Here is a 22,827-nt window from a genome sequence, read left to right as displayed (position 1 = left end):
TATGAAATTGAAAGCTTTGGAGATGTGAAAGCAATGCTAATACTGCTGAAGAGCTGTTTATATGCAATTATGTAGTGAACACTATAAATACTAGTGTTTGTGTTCTGTAGATCCCTGCACACAAACAAACAAATCTTGTTATCTTCCATTTCCCATACCGTGATCATAGCTGTAGTTTTTAGATACTTCATCGTCAATTCAATTCAAATATGTATGTTAATTATAGTTTTCAGATACTTCGTGGTCGATTAAGTTTCAACGTGTATCTTTGATATATTTTCCAAATGCTTCATTGGAGTTATTCTTACATTGTATCTTTACCTATCGGTTTAATAAAGTAAATTCCATTGAACTATATATCTATCAATTTCTTCATGTATCCGTGATAATTATTATTCAAAGCAATCACAGAGCCCATTTCCTTTGACAAAAACTAATGAACTATTCTCAGTTAAAAAATAATTCGTCGCCAAGGCAAATTCTGACCAAAGAGGGTCCATCGTATTCTTTTGCGATTGGATGTTCCTAACCGAACCTCGAATTATATATGACAAAATCCCTATTATTACTAAACTCGTCTATTTCTTTATCATATAATAATTTCTCTCTCCACGGTGACGAGGAAAGCACAACCGCATGTGGAAAAGAAGAAGAGCGGCCAATTAACTCCGTCATTGTACCTTGCCCGCTCGCTGATCGAGGGGTCAACTTTCCCAAAATTCAACAACCTTGATTGAATCTCCAAGAACAATCCTCTGGTCGGACGCCCGTCGTAAATTCAAGAAAATGGAAGCTCCACTGTCGTCGACCTCCACCTTGGCAGCCGCCGGCAGCCTCCACCTGGTGGCTATGCCGTACCCGGGACGAGGCCACGTCAATTCCATGATGAACTTCTGCAAGATCCTGTCCTCCAGAGTCCCGGACATCGCCATCACCTTCGTCGTGACAGAGGAGTGGCTCGGCTTCATCGGTTCCGAGCCTAAGCCCGCCAACATATCCTTCGCCGCCATCCCAAACGTGCTCCCCTCGGAGCTGGTCAAGGCCCAGCACTACTCCGAGTTCGCCGAGGCCGTTTTCACCAAGATGGGAGATCCGTGCGAGGAGCTGCTGGATCGGCTCCGGCCTGCGCCGACTCTCATCCTGGCCGACACCTTGCTGAAATGGGCCGTCCGCGCAGGGAACCGGAGGAACATTCCGGTGGCGTCGTTCTGGCCGATGGCGGCCCGGGGTTTCTCTTTTTACTGTCACTTCCATCTTCTGGAGCGACACGGTCACTTCCCGGTCGATTTGTCTGGTAAGTACGGTCTCCGTTTTGTCTTATCGAGTTCTAGTACTGCAATTACTATGCTTGGTAGGCCTAAAAGGACAGAACGGTTTAGAGCAGTTGAGAATATCTGTTTGCTAAGGGTGGTTGCATGATTGGCATTATCTATTAGGCTGAATCTGCAGAATGCATCTTCTTCTCCAGCATCTAAAATTTTCCCGATTAGAGTTTTTGTGCATTGACTGACAAGATGACCAACCAATAAAGATAGCAAGCTTGAAATGCTTTCAGTTCAGTTCAGTTCAGTTCAGTTGAATTGGAATTCCTGTATAGAGCTGTGTCCGAATACCAGTACATTGAAGTTAACTAGCAGAAGTGGCCGTTGATGCGCACGAAGATTGGGTCTGATTGATGTACCTCTGCTCTGTCTTTGTTTTGTCGCAGAAAAGGGGGACGAGCGAGTTGATTACATCCCCGGACTTCCTCCGACACGCTTGGCAGACTTGCTCAATTTTGCGAGTAATAACCCATTTTTGGAGAACTTCCTTGATGCAATTAAGATTGTACGTGAGGCTAAGTATCTCTTGCTCGCGACCGTGTATGAGGTGGATTATCCAGCTGTCGATGTTGTTAAGGCTAGCTTGTCGATCCCAGTCTACACCATCGGTCCTGCCATCCCTCTCTCTCAACCTGCAGATGACTCTTGTTTGTATGATGCCGATTACTTGAAGTGGTTGGACTGTCAGCCGAGCAATTCTGTCTTATACCTCTCCCTTGGAAGCTTTCTCTCGGTCTCCAGCTCTAAGATGGATGAGATTGCAGGGTGCTTGCGTGACAGCGGCGTTCGTTTCTTATGGGTGGCACGCGAGGAAGCCTCCAGGTTGAGAGAGTTGTGCGGCGATAGGGGAATAGTCGTGCCATGGTGCGACCAGTTGAGAGTGCTGTCACATTCGTCGGTTGGTGGGTTTTGGACGCATTGCGGATGGAATTCCATTTTGGAAGCTGTTTTCATGGGAGTTCCCATGCTTACATACCCCATAGCTATGGATCAAGGCCGTAATGCATTACTAGTCGTCGAGGACTGGAAGATCGGATGGAGGGTGGGCACAGATATCACAGAGCTTGTGCGTAAGTTCATGGATTTGGAAGATGACGAAAGCAGAGAGATCAGGAGACAGGCTAAGCATCTCCAGGAGGTGTGTCGGCGAGCAATCGGAAAAGACGGATCGACTGAGACTAACACCAATTCCTTCATCAGGGACATTTCCTATTGCAATGACAGTTCATAAGGGTTTAATGTACTCACCACATAGGTTCGAAACGTTCTTTCTGAATAAAAATGCATTTGAATACTCCGTGCTCTGAGATGCATTAGGCAACTTATGTACTCTGATTATGGATCAAAGTCGGATGACACTATCTTATCATAGTCACCGCCAGCGGGCGCGTAGATTCGTTATAACAATGGACTTCAGAGCACCGCCCACCACCACCACCAGAAGCTTCCACACGGTGGCAATGCCCTATCCTGGAAGAGGCCACATCAACCCCGTGATGAAGTTTCTGCAGCATCCATGTTTCCAGAACTCCCAACATCACCCTCACCTTGTTCATCACCGAGGGCTCTGCTTGTATTCTTTGCAGCGGTCCCGAGCTCGCTCCTGCCGGAGCAAGCACTGGACGTTGCTCTGAATTTGTGGAGGCTCTTTTCACCAAGATGGAAGCTCCATTCGAAGATGACAATTTCCTTTCTTGATGTTGGAACCAAAAGAATAAAGACGACTTTGGAAATTTGGAACGAGTGCACAAATTGGAGGGAGAAATTGTTCTTAAAATGCTTTTTTGAGAGCTTCGATCAAGATGTACGACACACCCTCGCATTCTTATCTAATAGCGCAATACCTACACTACGTTTAATGACAAAGACAATAATCCCACGCCCTTATTATCTGATGACAAAATGTCAACAACCAAAAGACTTTGTGGAAGAAATTACAAGATCTTTATGAGAGAAAACTCCACAAAATAAAGCTCTTCTAGTTAAGCGACTTGTGAATTTGAGATACAAGGAGGGGAGTAACATGGCGGAACACTTGAGTGAATTTCAAGATGTTGTAAATCAATTGACAAATCTTGAGATTGATCTTGGTGATGAATTGCAGTCATGCTTATTACTTGGTACTTTTCCTGATAGTTGGGACACCTTGGTTGTGGCATTAAATAACTCGGCTCCTTTTGGTGTGCTTTCTATGAGCATGGTTAAAGAAAGCTTCTTCAATGAAGAAACAAGAAGAAAAGGCTTGAATTATGCCTCTACATCGGATGCTCTTGTTATAGAAAACAGGGGGAGAAGTCAATCAAGAAGGTTTCAAAGAAATGATACCCGAGGCAAGTCAAGAGGAAGGTCAAAATCAAGACCGAGGAGGAGTGTCAAGTGTTATAATTGCGGCAAAATGGGACATTATGCAAAAGAGTGTTGGTTGCCAAAGAGAGATAGATTCCATGATAGAAATGGAGATCAAAAGAAAGAAGAGAAACAAGCTACAACGGCGGTTGCATCCGATGGCGATATTGTGTTTGTATGTGATGACGAATATGTGAATTTTACATGCCAAGACTCTACGTGGGTTGTTGATTCCGCGGCTTCTTTTCATGTCACCTCACGGCGTGATTACTTTGCTTCTTATCGCAGCGGGGACTTTGGTTGCATAAGGATGGGAAATAGTGATGTTTCCAAGGTTATTGGCATGGGAGATGTTTATTTGAAAACCGATGTCGGAATTTGCTTTTGAAAAATGTGAGACATGTTCCGGATATTAGACTTCACTTGATCTCTACGGGTGCCTTGGATGATGATGGTTATTGTAATTCATTCTTTGATGGAAAATGGAAGTTGACTAAAGGTTCCATGGTAGTGGCAAAAGGTAAGAAGACGAGGCTCTCTACACCATGCAAGCCGACTTGATTAAAGAAGAGGTAAATGCAAAGGAGGATTCCTTGGTTGATTTATGGCATATGAGGTTGGGTCATCTTAGCAAGAAAGGACTTGAAACTCTTGCTAGAAAGAACCTTTTACCTTTGAAAGAGAAAAATCTAAAGGAATGCACTCATTGTCCGGCCCGGTAAGCAACATAGATTCTCATTTCGAGTTCCTCTCCACACAGGAAATTAAATGTACTTGATTTAGTTCACACTGATGTTTGTTGCATGGATGCTAGAACTCTTGGAGGTGCATTATACTTTGTGTCATTTATTGATGACTATTCTAGAAAAGTGTGGGCTATTGCTTTGAAATCTAAAGATCAGGTGCTTGAGGCTTTCAAGCAATTTTATGTCAATGTGGAAAGAGAAACCGGGAAGAAGCTGAAATGTGTTCGGGCGACAACGGTGGTGAATATAGAGCCCATTTGAACACTATTGTAGGGATTATGGTATCAAGCTTGAGAAGACTGTTCCAAAAACACCACAAAGATAATAGAGTGGCAGAGAGAATGAACCGGACAATTAATGATCGGATTCGGTGTATGCTTTCTCATGCGAAGTTGCCTAAGTCATTTTGGGGTGAAGCGATGAGAACAGCAGTAGACTTGATAAATCTTTCTCCATCGGTTCCTCTTAAGGGGGATGTTCCGCAGAGAGTTTGGAGTGGCAAAGATATTTCCTACAGCCATCTAAAAGTGTTCGGTTGTCGGGCATTTGTGCATGTTCCAAGAGATGAAAGATCCAAGCTTGATGACAAGTCTAAAACAAGTGTATCTTCTTAGGTTATGGACATGAAGAGTTTGGCTACGGTTATGGGATCCGTTGCAAAGAAAGTCATTAGAAGCCGAGATGTGGTGTTTTGTGAGTATCAAACTATTGAAGACATTGACAAGGTGGAGAGACCAAAGAATACAGCTCAACGTTCGATTAGTTTCAACCCAAATCCTTCTAATGTTGATAGAAATCATGGAGGAGAAGTGCAAGGAAGTCATGAAGATGGTGAGTCCTCACATAATGTTGATTCTTCAGCTGATACAGGTGAAATAGCTGAGGAAGAGCAATCTATCATACCTCAAGTTAGAAGATCTGAAAGAGAGCGTAGGCCTTCTCAAAAATATTTGCCACATGAGTATGTGTTACTCACTGATGCGGGGCAAGCTTATGAAGAGACTATATCATGTGAAAGAAAGAATGAGTGGCATGAAGCCATGCAAGAGGAGCTTAAATCCTTGCATGAGAACCACACATTTGAATTGGTGAGGTTGCCTCAGGGTAAGAGAACACTCACAAATAAGTGGGTGTACAAGTTGAAGACGGAAGAAAATAGTTTACAACCACGATACAAGGCTAGACTTGTTGTGAAGGGCTTTCACAAAAGAAGGGCATAGACTTTGAAGAGATTTTTCACCGGTTGTAAAGATGTCTTCTATTCGAGTTGTTCTTGGGTTGGCCGCCGCTTTAAATTTAGAAATTAAACAACTTGATGTAAAGACGGCTTTTCTTCATGGAGACCTAGAAGAGGAGATATATATGGATCAACCAGAGGGTTTTGAAGTTGAAAGCAAGGAGCACCTTGTATGTAGATTGAAGAAAAGCTTATATGGTCTCAAGCAAGCGCCTAGGCAATGGTATATGAAGTTTGAGTCATTTATGGAAGAACAAGGATACGGTAAGACAAATTCCGATTCTTGTGTTTTTATGAAAAGATTCTCAGATAATGATTTTTTTATTCTCCTACTTTATGTGGATGATATGTTGATTGTTGGGCATGATGCCAAGAAAATCAAGAGTTTGAAAAATGAGTTGAGTAAAGCTTTTGCAATGAAAGACCTAGGCCCGGCTAAGCAAATCTTAGGCATGAGAATTACCCGTGATAGGAAAAATAAGAAATTGTGGTTATCTCAAGAGAAGTATATTGAGAAGGTGCTTGAAAGATTCAACATGAGCACATGTAAACCGGTGAGTACTCCACTTGCAGGCCATTTTAAGTTGAGTAGTAATGAGTGTCCTTCAAGTGAGAAAAAGAGAAGGTTGAGATGATGAAAATTCCTTATGCATCGGCCGTGGGTAGTTTGATGTACGCCATGGTTTGTACAAGACCGAATATTGCTCATGCAGTTGGTGCTTTGAGTAGATTTCTCTCTAATCCAGGTAAGGAGCATTGGACCGCTGTTAAATGGATTTTGAGATATCTTAGAGGCACTTCTACACTTTGCTTGTGCTATGGAAATGCAAAACCTGAGTTGAGTGGCTTCTCGGATGCGGACTATGCCTGATGTTGATTCCCGAAAATCCACATCGGGTTTTATAATAATCTTTGCAGGGGGGAGTGTTTCATGGCAATCGAGATTGCAAATGTACCGCTTTGTCTACAACGAAGCGGAGTATATTGCTATTACCGAATGAGGTAAAGAACTTTTGTGGATGCAAAATTCGTACAAGTTGAAGCTTGAAGCAAGAGAAGTTTGTTCTATATTGCGATCATGGTGTATTAGTTCAAACATTAAATGAGCCAATAGCCACAAAGTCCCTGGTCTTTTGACAATGAAGAAACTTCACGCTTACCGAAAAACCAAACTAGAGCTCCTCTTTTCTTTATGAAAGCATTTAATGGCGGAGAGGCATCCAAACATAGCCCACCATAAACCATGCTCATTTCATTTTGTTTTCGATCTTCTTTTTATACCCACCTTAATTCAAGACATCCAACCAAATGTAAAATCCAGTGCTCAAATCCAACAATCAATTTTATACTATTCTGACACTTAGTCTGCAGCAGGATTTGAAGAAGTATACTCGTGGCCTTGTTTCGGCCGATGGCGGCCTCAGATTTCTCTTTCTTTCGTCACTTCCATTTTCTTGAACAAACCGGTCACAATTGTTTTTGTTGGGATGGAATTGGGTTGTTCTGGTACACCTGGAAAAAATAAAAAAGAAGAGAAAATCACGTTGCAGTTATTGTCTTGACTCTCCCAAAAACGGTGGAGCCCCCGCAATCGTCGGAGGGGATAGAGACGCAGCGACATCCGACCGAAGCTTACAACTTGACGGACGGGTGGATTGCCTTTCCAGAGTTTATCCGATACTTGGCTAATTTGATCAACGAGGAGAGCACGTCAATTCGTGTGGCGGCGGTCTTAATCTAACATCTAGAACACAAAAAGATTTTGATTGCACAAAAGCCTAGCCAAGCTCACTCTCCATATCTCAATTCTCAATGACATCTTTCTCACGGTTGACTTGGATATTTCCCTAAAAAAGAAACAACAAAAAAAAAAAAAAAGGTGGAGAAATTGCTTGTTAATTTCCTCATCCTGAAGTAATTAAAGTTATTCCTCAGAAAAACTCAAATCACATTTTCCCATTTCTCTATTATAAATTTCTTCATATTTTACACGTGCTTGCCAGTTTTTGCTAGTTGCAATAGCTTGTTATATACATCAAAAGTCACTTTTTTTCTAAAATTGGGTTATTGGAAAAACGTGGAGAAATTACTTATAATGTAATGAAAGATACCTTTATTGCTTTATCTAAAGTTATCATCACATGGAGATTAGTTACCAGTTGATATGGTAATGCTTAAAGCACCTAAAAGCATAGAAAAAGCGAAGAAGCTGTCTCATATACTTCTTCAACTGGAAAAATTACCATAGACACGTGAAGACATGTCTGGCAACTTTTATCTTTTTGGCACTTAGAAGTGGGCTTAATTCCATTAAAAATCCAAACTTTAGATCGAGTCTCAAAATTCTACCATAATTTTTTTTGTCTAAGAAAAAAACGCTCAAACTTTAGGTACGGTCCAAATCAAGCCCAAACTTTTTTTGTAAAAGAAAAAAACCTGAACTTTAGATCCAATCCCATCTATCATGAACTTTATTTTTGTCTTAAAAAAACCCACTAACTTTAAATCTAATCCTAAATCCACCCTTTTAACCCTTCATCCAAAAATTGCTGTTAATCATCCCTAACTTCCTAATTTTCATAAAAAAATTGCTAAGGCAAATTTGGTACTGAGCCCAAGAGGTTTTTTTTTTTATTATTATAATGAATTGGGCCCATACAAGTAAATAATATTTTCTCATATATTAAAAATTTGAATAGCTTTAATCTTACAAATAATTTTTTTTCAAACATTTGATGTATACTTTCTTTCACGTTAGGTGAGGAACTTTCAAACCATGCACTATTTCTCTCTCCATTATCTTTCTGCTTGGGGGGTGGACCGCGTGCACCGCACGTGCCCCTCGGCTGGGTTTATTTGGGCAACGATCTTCCTTATATAGATTTTTAATCATATAATATTGTTTCTTTTTGCATAAATTGATATAATTTCTTTCTGCTATGTATTTTTATCGATAATAACCTTCCATAGATGACAACTAACCAGCTATCTAGGATGAAGTCATTAACATCAACATTGATGCATTACTTATTAGTGACAATATTATTGAATATCTCAACTTCTTGTGGATAGATGTTATTGTAACTTTTTTGTAACCATACATAGAATTATAAAGTTATTCATTTATCTAAATTTATGAACCACCAAGAGATGAGAAGTCACAGTGACGTGAAGATATGAAATTGAAAGCTTTGGAGATGTGAAAACAATGATAATACTACTGAAGAACTACTTATATGCAATTATGTAGCAAACACTACAAATACTAGTGTTTGTGTACTGTAGATCCCTACACGCAAACAAACAAATCTTGTTATCTTCCATTTCCCATATCGTGATCATAACTGTAGTTTTCAAATACTTCATCGTTGATTCAATTCCGACGTGTATCTTAATTATAGTTTTCAAATACCTCGTGGTTGATTAAGTTTCGATGTGTATCTTTGCTATAGTTTCCAGATGCTTCATTGGAACTTACATTGTATCTTTACCTATCGGTTTAATAAAGTAAATTCCATTGAACTATATATCTATCAATTTCTTCATGTATCTGTGATATTTCTTATTCAAAGTAATCACAGAGCCCATTTCCTTTGATAAAAACTAATGAACTATTCCCGGTTAAAAAATATTTGGTCGCCAAGGCAAATTCTGACCAAAGAGGGTCCATCTTATTCTTTTGCGATTGGATGTTCCCAATCGAATCTCGAATTATATATGACAAAATTCCTATTAGTACTAAACTCGTCTATTTCTTTATCATATACTAATTTCTCTCTCCACTGACAAGGAAAGCACAACGGCATGTGGAAAAGAAGAAGAGCGGCCAATTAACTCCGTCGTTGTGCCTTTCCCGCTCGCTGATCGAGGAGTCAACTTTCCAAAGTTCAACAACCCTGATTGAATCTCCGAGAACAGTCCTCTAGTCGGACGCCCGTCGCAAATTCAGGAAAATGGAAGCTCCACTGTCGTCGACCTCCGCCATGGCAGCTGCCGGCAGCCTCCACCTGGTGGCAATGCCGTATCCGGGACGAGGCCACGTCAATTCCATGATGAACTTCTGCAAGATCCTGTCCTCCAGAGTCCCGGACATCGCCATCACCTTCGTCGTGACCGAGGAGTGGCTCGGCTTCATCGGCTCCGAGCCTAAGCCCGCCAACATATCCTTCGCCGCCATCCCGAACGTGCTCCCCTCGGAGCTGGTCAGGGCCCAGCACTACTCCGAGTTCGTCGAGGCCGTTTTCACCAAGATGGGAGATCCGTGCGAGGAGCTGCTGGATCGGCTCCGGCCTGTGCCGACTCTCATCCTGGCCGACACCTGGCTGAAATGGGCCGTCCGCGCGGGGAACCGGAGGAACATTCCGGTGGCGTCGTTCTGGCCGATGGCGGCCTGGGGTTTCTCTGTTCTCTGTCACTTCCATCTTCTGGAGCAACACGGTCACTTCCCGGTAGATTTGTCTGGTAAGTACGGTCCCCGTTTTGTCTTATCGAGTCCTGGTACTGCAATTACTATGCTTGGTAGGCCTAAAAGGACAGAACGGTTTAGAACAGTTGAGAATATCTGTTTGCTAAGGGTGGTTGCATGCATCTTCTTCTCCAACATCTAAAATTTTTCAGATTAGAGTTTTAGTGCATTGACTGACAAGATGACCAACCAATAATGATAGCAAGTTCGAAATGCTTTCAGTTCAGTTCAGTTCAGTTGAATTGGAATTCCTGTATAGAGCTGTGTCCGAATACCAGTACATCGAAGTTAACTAGCAAAAGTGGCTGTTGATGCGCACGAAGATTGGGTCTAATTGCAGTGGCCACGTTGGTTAGAGCCCTGCTCCCTCATCGAGAGGGGAGGGGTTCGAAACCCCACGTCCTCATTGCGCGACTCATCTGCGGCTAGGTCTGTGGTGGTGGTTCAGTCGCCCCGGGTTTACGCCGCCTACTTCCAGCTATACGGTAGTTCTCGGGTCATCAAAAAAAAAAAAAAAAGATTGGGTCTGATTGGTGTTCCTCTGCTTTGTCTTTGTTTTGTCGCAGAAAAGGGGGACGAGCGAGTCAACTACATTCCCGGACTTCCTCCGACGCGCTTAGCAGACTTGCTTCATTCTGGGAGTAATAACCCAGTTCTGCAGCACTTCCTTGATGCATTTAAGATTGTACGTGAGGCTAAGTATCTCTTGCTAGCGACCGTGTATGAGGTGGATTATCCAGCTGTCGATGTTGTTAAGGCTAGCTTGTCAATCCCAGTCTACACCATCGGTCCGGCCATCCCTCTCTCTCAACCTGCAGATGACTCTTGTCTGTATGATGCCGATTACTTGAAATGGTTGGACTGTCAGCCGAGCAATTCCGTCTTATACATCTCCCTCGGAAGCTTTTTCTCGGTCTCCAGCTCTAAGATGGATGAGATTGCAGGGTGCTTGCGTGACAGCGGCGTTCGTTTCTTATGGGTGGCGCGCGAGGAAGCATCCAGGTTGACAGAGTTGTGCGGCGATAGGGGAATAGTCGTGCCATGGTGCGACCAGTTGAGGGTGCTGACGCATTCGTCGGTCGGCGGGTTTTGGACACATTGTGGATGGAATTCCATTTTGGAAGCTGTTTTCATGGGAGTTCCTATGCTTACATATCCCATAGCTATGGATCAAGGACGTAATGCATCACTAGTCGTCGAGGACTGGAAGGTCGGATGGAGGGTGGGCACAGGTATCACAGAGCTTGTGCGTAAGTTCATGGATTTGGAAGACGACGAAAGCAGAGAGATCAGGAGACAGGCAAAGCATCTCCAGGAGGTGTTTCGGCAAGCAATTGGAAAAGACGGATCGACTGAGACTAACATCAATTCCTTCATCAGGGACATTTCCTATTGCAATGACAGTTCATAAAGGTTTGATGTACTCACCACATGGGTTCGAAACGTTCTTTCTGAATAAAAATGCATTTGAATACTCCGTGCTCTGAGATGCATTAGGCAACTTATGTACTCTGATTATCGATCAAAGTCGGATGACACTATCTTATTATAGTCACCGCCAGCGGGCGCGCAGATTCGTTATAACAATGGACTTCAGAGCACCGCCCACCACCGCCACCAGCAGCTTCCACATGGTGGCAATGCCCTATGCTGGAAAAGGCTACATCAACCCCGTGATGAAGTTTCTGCAGCATCCATGTTTCCAGAACTCCCAACATCACCCTCGCCTTGTTCATCACAGAGGGCTCAGCTTGTATCCTACGCAGCGGTCCCGAACTCGCTCCTGACGGAGCAAGTACTGGACGTTGCTCTGAATTTGTGGAGGCTCATTTCACCAAGATGGAAGCTCCATTCGAAGATGACAATTTCCTTTCTTGATGTTGGAACCGAAAGAATAAAGACAACTTTGGAAATTTGGAACGAGTGCACAAGTTGGAGGGAGAAATTGTTCTTGGAATGCTTTTTGATGGCTTCGATCAACATGTACGACACTCACCCTCGCATTCTTATCTAATAGCGAAATACCTACACTGCGTTTTATGACGATGACAATAATCCCACACCCTTATTATCTGATGCCAAAATGTCAACAAGGAAAAGACAAACATTAAACGAGCCAATAGCCACAAAGTCTTTGCTCTTTCGGCAATGAAGAAACTTCACGCTTTATGACCGAAAAACTAAACAAGAGCTCCTCTTTTCCTTATGAAAGCATTTAATGGCGGAGAGGCTATCCAAATATAGCCTACCATAAACCATGCTGATCTCCTTTTGTTTTGGATCTTCTTCTTACACCCGGCTTAAATCAAGACATCCAACCAAATGTAGAATCCAGTGCTCAAATCCAACAATCAATTTTATACTATTCTAACACTTAGTCTGCAGCAGGATTTGAAGAAATATACTCGTGGTTTTGTTTCGGCCGATGGCGGCCTCAGGATTCTCTTTCTTTCGCCACTTCCATTTTCTTGGACAAACCGGCCGCAATTGTTTTTGTTGGGTTGTTGTGGTACACTTGGAAAAAGAGAGAGAGAGAGAGAGAAGAGAAAATCACGTTGCAGTTATTGTCTTGACTCTCCCAAAAACGGTGGAGCCTCCGCAATCGTCGGCGGGGATAGAGATGCAGCGACGTCCGACCGAAGCTGACAACTATTACGGACGGGTGGATTGCCTTTCCAGAGTTTATCCGATACATGGCCAATTTGATTAATGAGGAGAGCACGTCAATTCGTGTGGCGGCGGTCTTAATCTAACATCTAGAACACAAAAATAGCCGAGCTCACTCTCCATCTCTCAATTCTCAATGAGATCTTATTCACGGTTGAGTTGGATTTTTCCCGAAAATAGAAATTAAGGACCAAAAAATGTGGAGAAATTAATTTTTTTTTTTTTTTTTTTTTATATAATCGAGGATCCGCGAGCCCCTTCTCTAGTAGCGCCTCGATGGCACATTCGGACTAACGTTAGTCTCTCGGAGGACACTAGCACAGGACCCCACCACCGTGGCCCTCCACTTACAACGCTAGCACCGCAGGGTTTCGAACTCTCGACATTGGCGATGAATGAGAGACTCTCAACTAACAACTGTCCACCGGTGGGTAAAAGAAATTGCTTGTTAATTTCCTCATCCTATAATAGTTAAACTTATTCCTTAGAAAAATTCATATCACATTTTCCCATTTATCTATCATAAATTTCTTCATATTTTACACGTGATTGCTAGTTTTTGCTAGTTGCAATAGCTTGTTATATACATCAAAAGTCACATTTTTCTAAAATTGAGTTACCCAAAAAATGCAGAGAAAATACTTAGTAATGAAAGATACCTTTTTTGCTTTATCTAAAGTTATCATCACATGGGGATTAGTTACCAGTTAATATGGTAATACTTAAAGCGCCTAAAAGCATAGAAAAACGAAGAAGGTGTCTCTCATATACTTCTTCAACAGGAAAAATTACTATAGACACGTGAAGGGATGTTTGGCAACCTTTATCTTTTTGGCACTTTGAAGTGGGGCTTAATTCCTTTAAAAATCCAAACTTAGATCTAGTCTCTAAACTCTACCATAAGTTTTTTTTTTTTTTCCTAAGAAGAAAACCCTCAAACTTTAGGTACGGTCCAAATCAAGCCCAAACTTTTTTTGTAAAAGAAAAAAATCTGAACTTTAGATCCAATCCCATCTGTCATGAACTTTATTTTTGTCTTAAAAAAACCCACTAACTTTAAATCTAATCCTAAATCCACCCTTTTAACCCTTCATCCAAAAATTGCTGTTAATCATCCCTAACTTCCTAATTTTCATATAAAAATTTGCTAAGACAACCAAAAGGTTTTTTTATTATTATTATAATGAATTAGGCCCATACAAGTAAATAATATTTTCTCATATATTAAAAATTTGAATATCTTTAATCTTACAAATCATTTTTTTCAAACGTGTGATGCATACTCTCTTCAACGTTAGGTGAGGAACTTTCAAACCATGCACTATTTCTCTCTCCATTATCTTTCCGCTTGGGGGGGGCGCGTGCACCGCACGTGCCCCTCGGCTGGGTTTATTTTGGGGAACGAGGCGGTTTACCGATTCGCCTCTAAGCCGAATCGAAGAAGAAGACAGTTAAAAAAAATTAAAAAAAATAAGAAAAATAAGAAAGCAAGGAGCATAAAACCTCCCCCAAAATTCTTGGAACCCTAATTGGCGCAATCCGACCCCCTTCTCCCCACCCAAAACCTCCGAATCAAAAATCTCCCGGAGCGTCGTCGGATCTCGTCGGTCGTGAGCCGCCGGCGTGCGGCGGAGGGTCTGGCGGTGGCGGCGGCGGCGCCTGTCGCCGGTGTAATCGTTTCTCCGCTCCGTCGGTGAAGGTCCGGTTGCCCAAAGGCCCGTGCTTTCGCTGTTGGAAATCCTCGTCGTCGCGGCGTCGGGAGCAGCCGCCGAGCCTCGATTCGGGCCGGTCCCGGACGGAATCGAACGCCCCTGTGGCTGTAATCCCACGTACGGTGTAGATACGCGGCTCGAGATTCGTCCATGGCCACGACCGACGCCACTCCCAAGTTCCAGAACCGGGATTTCCGCCCGGTGCCGCAGCCCCCGGACTTCCACCCGGAGGTCGTGGTCCCCGCCCACGACGGCCTCCGCTTCTGGCAGTTCATGATCGCCGGGTCGGTCGCCGGGTCGGTCGAGCACATGGCCATGTTCCCCGTGGACACGGTGAAGACCCACATGCAGGCGATGGGCTCCTGCCCCATCAAGTCGGTGGGCCTCGGCCAGGCCCTCCGGTCGATACTGAAGTCGAACGGTCCCCTGGGTCTGTACCGCGGCATCGGCGCCATGGGGCTCGGCGCCGGACCCGCCCACGCCGTGTATTTCTCGGTCTACGAGGTTTGCAAGAAGTTCTTCTCCGGCGGGAATCCGAATAATTCGGCTGCCCACGCGGTTTCCGGGGTGTTTGCCACGGTCGCGAGTGATGCTGTGTTTACGCCGATGGATATGGTCAAGCAGAGATTACAATTGAACAATAGTCCTTACAAAGGGGTTTTGGATTGTGTGAGGAGGGTCATGAAGGAAGAGGGACTTCGGGCTTTTTATGCGTCGTATAGGACTACCGTCATCATGAATGCTCCGTTCACTGCCGTGCATTTTGCAACATATGAGGCTGCAAAGACGGGTTTAAGGGAGGTTTCACCGGAAAGTGTGAATGATGAAGGTTGGGTTGTCCATGCCACAGCAGGAGCAGGTGCTGGGGCACTGGCAGCTGCTATTACAACCCCTCTCGATGTTGTGAAGACTCAGCTGCAGTGTCAGGTAAAGACAGATAAATCTTTGGATGTTGCCAGTTACTTGGTTTTATTCTTTTTTGAATGACAGGAAGAAGTAGATATCATACATGGTTTGGTATCAGACTTTCCAGTTACTAGTCTTGGAAGGAAAATGTTCAGGCGGATATGGTTCATGCTTTGAAATCGATTTCAGCATTAGACAAGCAGGGTTGCAATTTTGTTCCAATTGGCATCACTGCTTCATATCTCATTAGAATGGGATTGTTCTCATCTGGCATATTGTTGTTGTTGGCCTTGTGGCTAAGTCACATCTTAAGGTTTATCAACCACATTTTAAGGCATATCTAAGAGTCATTACTCAGTTGTCATTGTGTGTAGTCATGGAGTTTGAGCTTACCTTGCTAGTGTTCTGTTTTTCTTTTCCCTCTTTTGTGGTTCTTGCTTTATAAACCAAAAGAATTTACTAGTAATGTCAACAAAGATAAAAAGAAAAGGCATTTGTATCAGGGAACCAGAAACTGAAAGTATGTCATGTTAATGGGCTTTTGCAATGGGTGACTTAAAACCAATTAACGAGTCTCATTTTCATTCTGCATATTTAATGGTTATTGGTCTAGAAGAGTATACGGTCAGGTGTAGCGGAGCCCACAATTGTCCAGTGTTCTGATGCGTTATTCTCGTTTGATCTGTGGGATTGAACAATCCTGGAGAATCTTGTTACAAGAACAATGATGCGTTTGGTTTGGAACTAGCATTTTATACAGATCTTGGTAACAAGTGTCCGTAGTGGACAGTTAAGGTAAATAAAAGAAAGAAGAATACTTATTGAGACACTATAAAAATATAAAAAGGCATTCATTTCAAGTACCTGCATGTCAAATAGGAAATTTACATTTCAAAGCATTGTTAATGAGGCTTAAGAAATATCCTGAGGACCTATTTAACATTTAAATTTTACACTAAGCCTTAAAGTTTATGAAGATTGGTACTGCAATATCTGGGTAGCGTTATGTAGTTGTTGTCTCATATACATTGCTTTCTTTCAGGGTGTCTGCGGATGCGATAGATTTAAGAGTGATTCAATGAGGGATGTCTTTCGAACGATAGTGGAAAAGGATGGATACAGAGGGTTAATAAGAGGATGGATGCCTAGGATGCTATTCCACGCTCCTGCTGCTGCAATCTGTTGGTCTACTTATGAAGCCTCGAAGTCGTTTTTTGAGGAACTTAACGATAAAAGCGATGCCCGTGTTGTCACCTGACAACCCAGTGTCAAGAGTTTTGTTCTTTGTTTCCCTGCTGGAGCACCAATACTGTCCAGACTATCGAAGCAAAATATGATGCAGAGATCTTTCTCTTGTCAAGTCTGCTCGACTTTGAGGCATTGAAGAAGGAGAGGAGTTTTCATCCTCGGAACATGCCTGCAGTTGCTCCCGATAACAAAATGAGTTGATTAGGTCATATTAATGTATTCTTATCACACTTTTGGCGATTCAAATAATATTATCGATCATAGTTGAGTTGGATTAATTGATTTCTGGCGCAATTGTTTCTTTGTGAAAGTTTGTATCAAATTTTGCTGTGTAGGCAACTGGACAAAAGGTCTGATCTCTTTTGGAATACATGAGGAATGGTTCCGTTGTTTTAGAATTCATGATATCTGAGTTCAGCTTTGGAGAATGAAGTACAACTAGCGGTTATACGGCCCATACAACGAAAGCCATGACCGTAGATGAAAGAATACGGAGTGAAGTTCATCCAACCAATCACAATATGAAAACTACCTCCTTCAAAAGACTTTACTCTAATGGGCAGAATACGTAACCCCACGCCTAGTTCTCTTGCACTTCATTCAATGACGTTATCTGGTGTCTGAGGATTCCTGTGGTCCGACAACTCGACCAACGATTACTGTTATATCATCAAGCTTTCCGCCTGACAATAACAAACATGAATTAGTTGCGACAGAGATCAAGTTGTAAAGATGATATTTCTCATAGATACGTGAGCCAGCACACTCAGGGAGGGAGGGAGGAAGAGAGAGAGAGAGAGAGAGAGAGAGAGGTCATGGCCCGTGCCTGTTAGCTTAAACCCAAGTGCTTTCTTCCACACGGGAACATCAAGACCCTGCAAAACTACAGTCTTCAGCCTCATGACAAGGAATAGTTTTGTAGCTACTATCTAAGCTCTTAATCAGTGGTGAATAAGTTGGGTATGCAATATCACCCTTGTTCTGGCCTCAATTGAGTAGGGGGAATCATAACTCAAGTCTGCGGAGTGTTCTCTGGCGAGATCAGCCACTGCCTTTGCTAACAATGAACCAATGTCCATTTAGAGTTGAGCACACAAACTGCAGGACCTTCATAATTTAAGCAAAAACCTACCAGCTTCTGAAACATCACCATGTTTTGCTAATGTGGAAACAATTTCATGGTCAAAAACATTGTCAAAGAGACCATCCGAGCCCATGACCACGGTATCTTTCTCTATTACTTCAACAGTGCTAACCTGGTTATGAAGAAACATGAGGAAACCTGAGTTCTTGGTGAATGGAGATAATACGAGTAATTGCATAATGCAGCATATAAGCTGACAAAATTCAGCCATAGGATAATTATATTTGAACTACACCAACTCGACTATTAAACCAACCAAACCTTTTAGCAGGCCTCTGACTATATTGTCACGCATCAATCATATATGAAATATTAGCAAAAGTTGCATTGCCCAGCAAATCCAGCTAAGGTGTAATTTTCCTATACTCCACACTGCTAATATCTAGCAGAGTGAAGACCAGTAGCAGATTTCAAAGAAGATTCAGACAGAGGAGAAAGATGTCAATTTCCAATAAACCAGAATACTTTCACTAGGGGAAGCACCTACGACCCCTGAGTATGGTGGCTAACTCTTGGAAATGACGGACATTATAATATACTTCTCAGTCCTTTGCATAATATTGTTGACTAAACAGCGAAAAAATTTCTGATAGAGAATGACGTCTGAGAGGAGTATATTAATACCACAGCATCTTGATATGTTTGGCCAACTGATTCTGAGCTTAGCTGGTAGGGACAGTCGAAGTAGTGCTCCTGCGGAGAGGTAGAAAAGATTATCTGACCTGCAAATTCAGTACCATGTGGTTGTCAAGAATCTGAAAGCAAAATAAAACAGAACCAATAAGTCACAATATCATGAAATTTGACACAGAAGTTACCGCCTCGGACTACTCTTAATCCACAATCCCCTACATTTGCGATCCTCAGGATCCCATCTCTCTCCAGCATGGCAACAACTCTGATGAAAAAGGCAAAGAAATGAAATAAATGGCTGAACCATCTTTAGATACATTGTTTTAGGGTCATATTATCCGAAAAACTTGAAAATTGTGAAGTCAAAAATAAAAATAACTTACACTGTAGCTGAACCAACAGAGGAGGTAGCAGCATGTGCTTCCTTCAGAAGCATCCGAGGATTGTAGTTTACCTGACAAATGAGTAATACTGTACAGGTTCTTAAGCTCCCACTAACCAATAAGCAAAACATGGCAATACAAATTTTAAGCAAAGTTCTGGTTTGCTAATTTCTTGTCAAAGAACTAGCACTAGGGAAATCAGAAGCATGTTAATTAAACCGATGGAGTGAATAATCTATTTTTTACTTGCTTTGAAATAAGTCTCACCTCCTCATCCCCGAGCAAAGACAAAGCATGAGCCATCAATTCCTTAGAAAACAGTGAAGGATCCACGTTTTGTTCAGCCCAACTGCCAAGTGAAAGAGCAATTTGGCAAATAATCAGCAACATGGCATTCACAAGTTTCCCAAAGTTGTCACTTGTCTGAATCATTGTCAAGTTAATTATCGATGATCAATCAATGCTTCACAACACAACATACTCATTGCTTTTGCTCTCATTAGAAAGTGTCATCTAATACAAATACAGACAAAGCACAAATTCAGCTAGCACACATTAGTCAACAAGAAGCAGGGCAGCTTTGCCAGCACTTGATCCTATTAAAAAATGTAAACTTGGAGAATCTGTCCTAGGGATTGCAGTTAAGTACCCAGAAACGCCATCAGCAACAGCAATGACTCCCCCATTGCAGCCGCTCACCAGAAATGCGTCTTCACCGCCTTTGTCAACCTTTCCAAGAAGCAACAAAAGTTCATCTAACGTTATGGGGTTCTTTTCCATACCTAGCATTTATCCTTATTTGAGTGCTGAATACCGAGACCCATTTACAATATCACTACATCAATGCGGCAGGCTTGTGGGAATTCACCTTGTTGGGGTGTGGAATAAGGTGTGTCCCAACAGAAAGAGACAACCCTGACTCTGACCTCACCTCATCACTGCAAAACAAGGACAAAAAAAAATTCAAGAATTGGCAGAGTACCCAGAGACGGGGAACGCGAGAAAAGGAGAACGAAAGAGGCTATAAGCATGCGTTTGCGTTTGCAGGACAGGGTTGAGCTCGGTTGGAGAGCAGGGCAGTCTCTGAAGATGGAGGGGCTTCTTCACGTTGAAGTGGAAGAGCGCGCCCAAGTGACCAGGAGGAGCTGAAGCTCTTAGCATGGGAATCGCCATTTCCCGCTTCAACTTCAACCGCACATCCTACCACAACCCTTGCTTGCTTTTCTCTTAACTGGTCCACCAATTCAGGATAGCCGATCGTGCCGAAGAGCAAACGCATGAGCCTAGAGTATACTATTATTTTTAGCTTTGAGGTGTCAACAGCAGCACCAGTGGTCTAGTGGTAGAATAGTACCCTGCCACGGTACAGACCCGGGTTCGATTCCCGGCTGGTGCACTCCCTTTTTTTTGGCTTTTTTCTTTTCCTGGTTTTGGTCTTTCTTTGAAACATCCATCTCACCGAGATCAGCCATTGATGGAGTATGTTGGCTTTTTTCCTTTCCAAGTTTTGGTCTTTCTTTGAAACATCCCATCTCACCGAGATCAGCCATTGATGGAGTATGAACCATCTGTGGTATTCCATCTTGTTTGCTTTTCATTTTGTTTCGCTTGGTCAATTCTCTGGAGTGAATTGTCTGATTTGTTGTCGATATTCATTGTTGTCATATCCAGTGTAATATTTCGTGGCATTTTTCTTTTTTCGCTTATTTTCTCTTCTGGTTTTGGTCTTTCTTTGAACCTTCCTATCTAACTGAGATCAGCCATTGATGCAGTATGGACCATCTCTGGTATTCGATCTCGTTTGCTTTTTCGTTTTGTTTCGCTTGGTCGATATTTTTTGCTGTCATGTCAAGTGTGATGTTCCATGACATTTGCTATCACGTCAATCATTGCTCATTGCGCTTGCACCTTCCTTAATGGCGGTTTTTGTTCTTATAATTGATGTTTTGAAACCTAACAGTCGGTGATTGATGAGTCCTAAAACGATCACTCGTGGCTTCTTGACAAACCGAATGCTTGTTTAACAATGGTACAAGGTTGGAGAAAAAAAAACAAGGAACTGTCGGATAAAATTAGTCCAAAACCATGGCTCATATGCATCGGTGGTTCACCCATCTAATAGCTGTCTGGTCCTTCAAGAACCTAAACAAGAATTTTATAACGGTATTAGGCTATCCTAGCAGATTTCGACATGTCTGTCGTAGCCGATCATTTCTTTGGTCGCTGTGCTTCATGGTGGCAGTGATATGGCGGTGGCGGCTGCATCGGTGGTGGAGGCATAGGATTGCACCAGTGGTGAGGCGGCAGCCGGTACAGAGGCGGCCCACAGCACATGGGAGGAGGCGGCACATGCGGACCCCAGAGCTCTGGATCTCCATGAAGCTGGCACGGCCCAGCCATAGGATGACAGACTCCGGGTCCCGGCCAGCACGGGCCCGCATGGGCAGGACAGGCATGCGCTGCCCTTCCTCTGTCGGCCCCGCGGTGAGCAGCCTTCTTCCGTTCTCTCGCCCTGCGCAAGTCGTCCACTTTGACCTCTTTGTGATGCCAACCATAACCGCCGACGCGGCCACCCTCTTCAGTACTACCATGGGCGTGGTACCTTCGGAAGGACCAGAGCTCCACCTTCTTCCTGACCTTCTTCTCCACCATATCTATCAGCAGGAAAGGCTCTACATCGCCCGTGACAGTCAGCAAGCCATCGCCTATGTCAATGCATATGGCTTGCACTCCTGCCAAAGCAAAACCAAAACACAAAGTGCACAGCGATGCATCATTAACATGTAACGAAGTCCCCACGGCCAAAAACTACACGCTCTGCACTCTGAACCATTAACCTATGCTCGAGAAAAGAAAACAGAGGAAAGAACTTGTGGTCATGCAATAGAAGCAACCCACCATCGGCTTGCTCCAAGATCTTCTTGGCCTTCTTCTGGCATGAATTGCAACAATAGATTTTCACTTTCATGGTGCTTATCTGCAGCGACATGTTAAGAAGGGAAGATGGAAAGCAATCAGACGTTAAAGACTAATGGAGGGAAAGAGACAGAGAAGAACTACAAGAAGCCGGGAGCTTGCAGGTCTACCTCCATTGAAACCGCTTCCAGGGACACCCTCTGGTAAGACTGATATTTTCTTTGCCTAGAAATTTAAGATACTGCTTTCTGCTGGAGCAAATATATTTCGATTAGTCAAATATATTCTTCCACACGTAACGAAATCTGTGAGATTCACTGATAATTTCTTGATGTGAGACAGCTTTGCGCAATATCTTTTTTTTTTTTTTTGGTCGAAAGCTTTGCGCAATATCTTAGTTTCTTCATTTAGAACAGTTTCCTAATTCCTTTCTAACGCGGGCATTGTGTCGTGGGATTCAAGTTTCCGACATGCATTGTCATTATTGATAATATAAAGATAGCAACAACTGGTACGAACTTAAAACGAATCGATTTATAAGAACATAAAGGAAAATAATTCCGCAATGGCTTGCAATCGCATATTTGTACAGTTCGATATGTGAACACAATCTATAGCTTCCATTTACAGATTTCTTTCCTTCTTTTCTCTTTTTTTTTTTTTTTTTTTTTTTTTCACGCTAATTATTCTATGGAGACGAGTTTTTGTCCGGTCGGGAAATTGGAAAATCCAGAGAGCATCGAAACCCATAAAAAGGCATCGTTACCGAATATTTGACTATGCACGAAAATGCATAACCCCTGAAGCACTGGTTAACAAAATCCGTTCGCATGTTCATGGGATAAAAAAGGATGATGTTGCGTCAACACATGATCGCCACCACCGGCAATGGCGCCATAATCATTACCGTCATGGGCATAGCCTCCGCCATCAACTCCATTTTATAATCAGCGTCAGTCCTCCAACGACTGTGATGTTATAAGCATTTCATTAATTTAGATACAAGCAAATTGGTATCTGACTGAATCGGTTAAAAACAGGGATCAGGCTCTACATCGAATCAGAAATCAGTACCAAGCCGAACTGGTCGAATGAACCCTGT

The 22,827-nt window shown here is 42.8% G+C and overlaps 5 protein-coding genes and 1 non-coding gene across 8 annotated transcripts; 4 read left to right on the top strand and 2 right to left on the bottom strand.

Moving 5' to 3' along the window:
* The first annotated feature begins 664 nt into the window (after positions 1-664).
* On the top strand, positions 665-2,616 carry LOC104422354 (UDP-glycosyltransferase 87A1). The gene is made up of 2 exons (XM_010034663.3): positions 665-1,294; positions 1,709-2,616. Exons 1-2 carry the CDS (start codon positions 787-789, stop codon positions 2,551-2,553), a joined length of 1,353 nt encoding a protein of 450 aa, XP_010032965.1. The 5' UTR covers positions 665-786; the 3' UTR covers positions 2,554-2,616.
* A 6,925-nt stretch (positions 2,617-9,541) lies between these two features.
* LOC104422353 (UDP-glycosyltransferase 87A1) lies at positions 9,542-11,590 on the top strand. The gene is made up of 2 exons (XM_010034662.3): positions 9,542-10,112; positions 10,683-11,590. The coding sequence occupies exons 1-2, from the start codon at positions 9,605-9,607 to the stop codon at positions 11,525-11,527; spliced, it is 1,353 nt and encodes a 450-aa protein (XP_010032964.2). The 5' UTR covers positions 9,542-9,604; the 3' UTR covers positions 11,528-11,590.
* A 2,703-nt stretch (positions 11,591-14,293) lies between these two features.
* On the top strand, positions 14,294-16,942 carry LOC104422351 (mitoferrin). The gene is made up of 2 exons (XM_010034658.3): positions 14,294-15,422; positions 16,444-16,942. Exons 1-2 carry the CDS (start codon positions 14,646-14,648, stop codon positions 16,657-16,659), a joined length of 993 nt encoding a protein of 330 aa, XP_010032960.1. The 5' UTR covers positions 14,294-14,645; the 3' UTR covers positions 16,660-16,942.
* Positions 16,943-17,019: 77 nt separating this feature from the next.
* Positions 17,020-20,037, bottom strand: LOC104422352 (probable protein phosphatase 2C 1). 2 transcript variants are annotated; one of them, XM_010034659.3, is made up of 11 exons: positions 19,843-20,037; positions 19,678-19,747; positions 19,459-19,538; positions 19,077-19,158; positions 18,810-18,880; positions 18,612-18,691; positions 18,418-18,515; positions 17,782-17,905; positions 17,624-17,706; positions 17,476-17,524; positions 17,020-17,332 (listed from the first exon to the last, which is right to left on the bottom strand). In XM_010034659.3, the coding sequence occupies exons 1-11, from the start codon at positions 19,980-19,982 to the stop codon at positions 17,259-17,261; spliced, it is 951 nt and encodes a 316-aa protein (XP_010032961.2). In that variant the 5' UTR covers positions 19,983-20,037; the 3' UTR covers positions 17,020-17,258. The 2 variants fall into 2 exon arrangements, with proteins under 2 accessions (XP_010032961.2, XP_039159657.1); XM_039303723.1 differs by lacking the exons at positions 19,678-19,747; positions 19,843-20,037 and having other exon boundaries at positions 18,810-18,897; positions 19,459-19,519.
* Positions 20,038-20,134: 97 nt separating this feature from the next.
* Positions 20,135-20,205, top strand: TRNAG-GCC. Its single transcript has one exon. It is a non-coding gene; the product is annotated as a tRNA-Gly (tRNA).
* Positions 20,206-20,876: 671 nt separating this feature from the next.
* LOC104422350 (heavy metal-associated isoprenylated plant protein 36-like) lies at positions 20,877-22,232 on the bottom strand. 2 transcript variants are annotated; one of them, XM_010034657.3, is made up of 3 exons: positions 21,896-22,232; positions 21,708-21,786; positions 20,877-21,541 (listed from the first exon to the last, which is right to left on the bottom strand). In XM_010034657.3, the coding sequence occupies exons 1-3, from the start codon at positions 21,899-21,901 to the stop codon at positions 21,018-21,020; spliced, it is 609 nt and encodes a 202-aa protein (XP_010032959.2). In that variant the 5' UTR covers positions 21,902-22,232; the 3' UTR covers positions 20,877-21,017. The 2 variants fall into 2 exon arrangements, with proteins under 2 accessions (XP_010032959.2, XP_018719659.2); XM_018864114.2 differs by having other exon boundaries at positions 21,708-21,901.
* Positions 22,233-22,827: the final 595 nt, after the last annotated feature.

The sequence above is a fragment of the Eucalyptus grandis genome, chromosome 10 (genome assembly GCF_016545825.1).
Source record: "Eucalyptus grandis isolate ANBG69807.140 chromosome 10, ASM1654582v1, whole genome shotgun sequence".
Lineage (NCBI taxonomy): Eukaryota > Viridiplantae > Streptophyta > Magnoliopsida > Myrtales > Myrtaceae > Eucalyptus > Eucalyptus grandis.
Note: the sequence above shows the minus strand (reverse complement) of the source record. Positions and strands in the feature narration are given on the sequence as shown.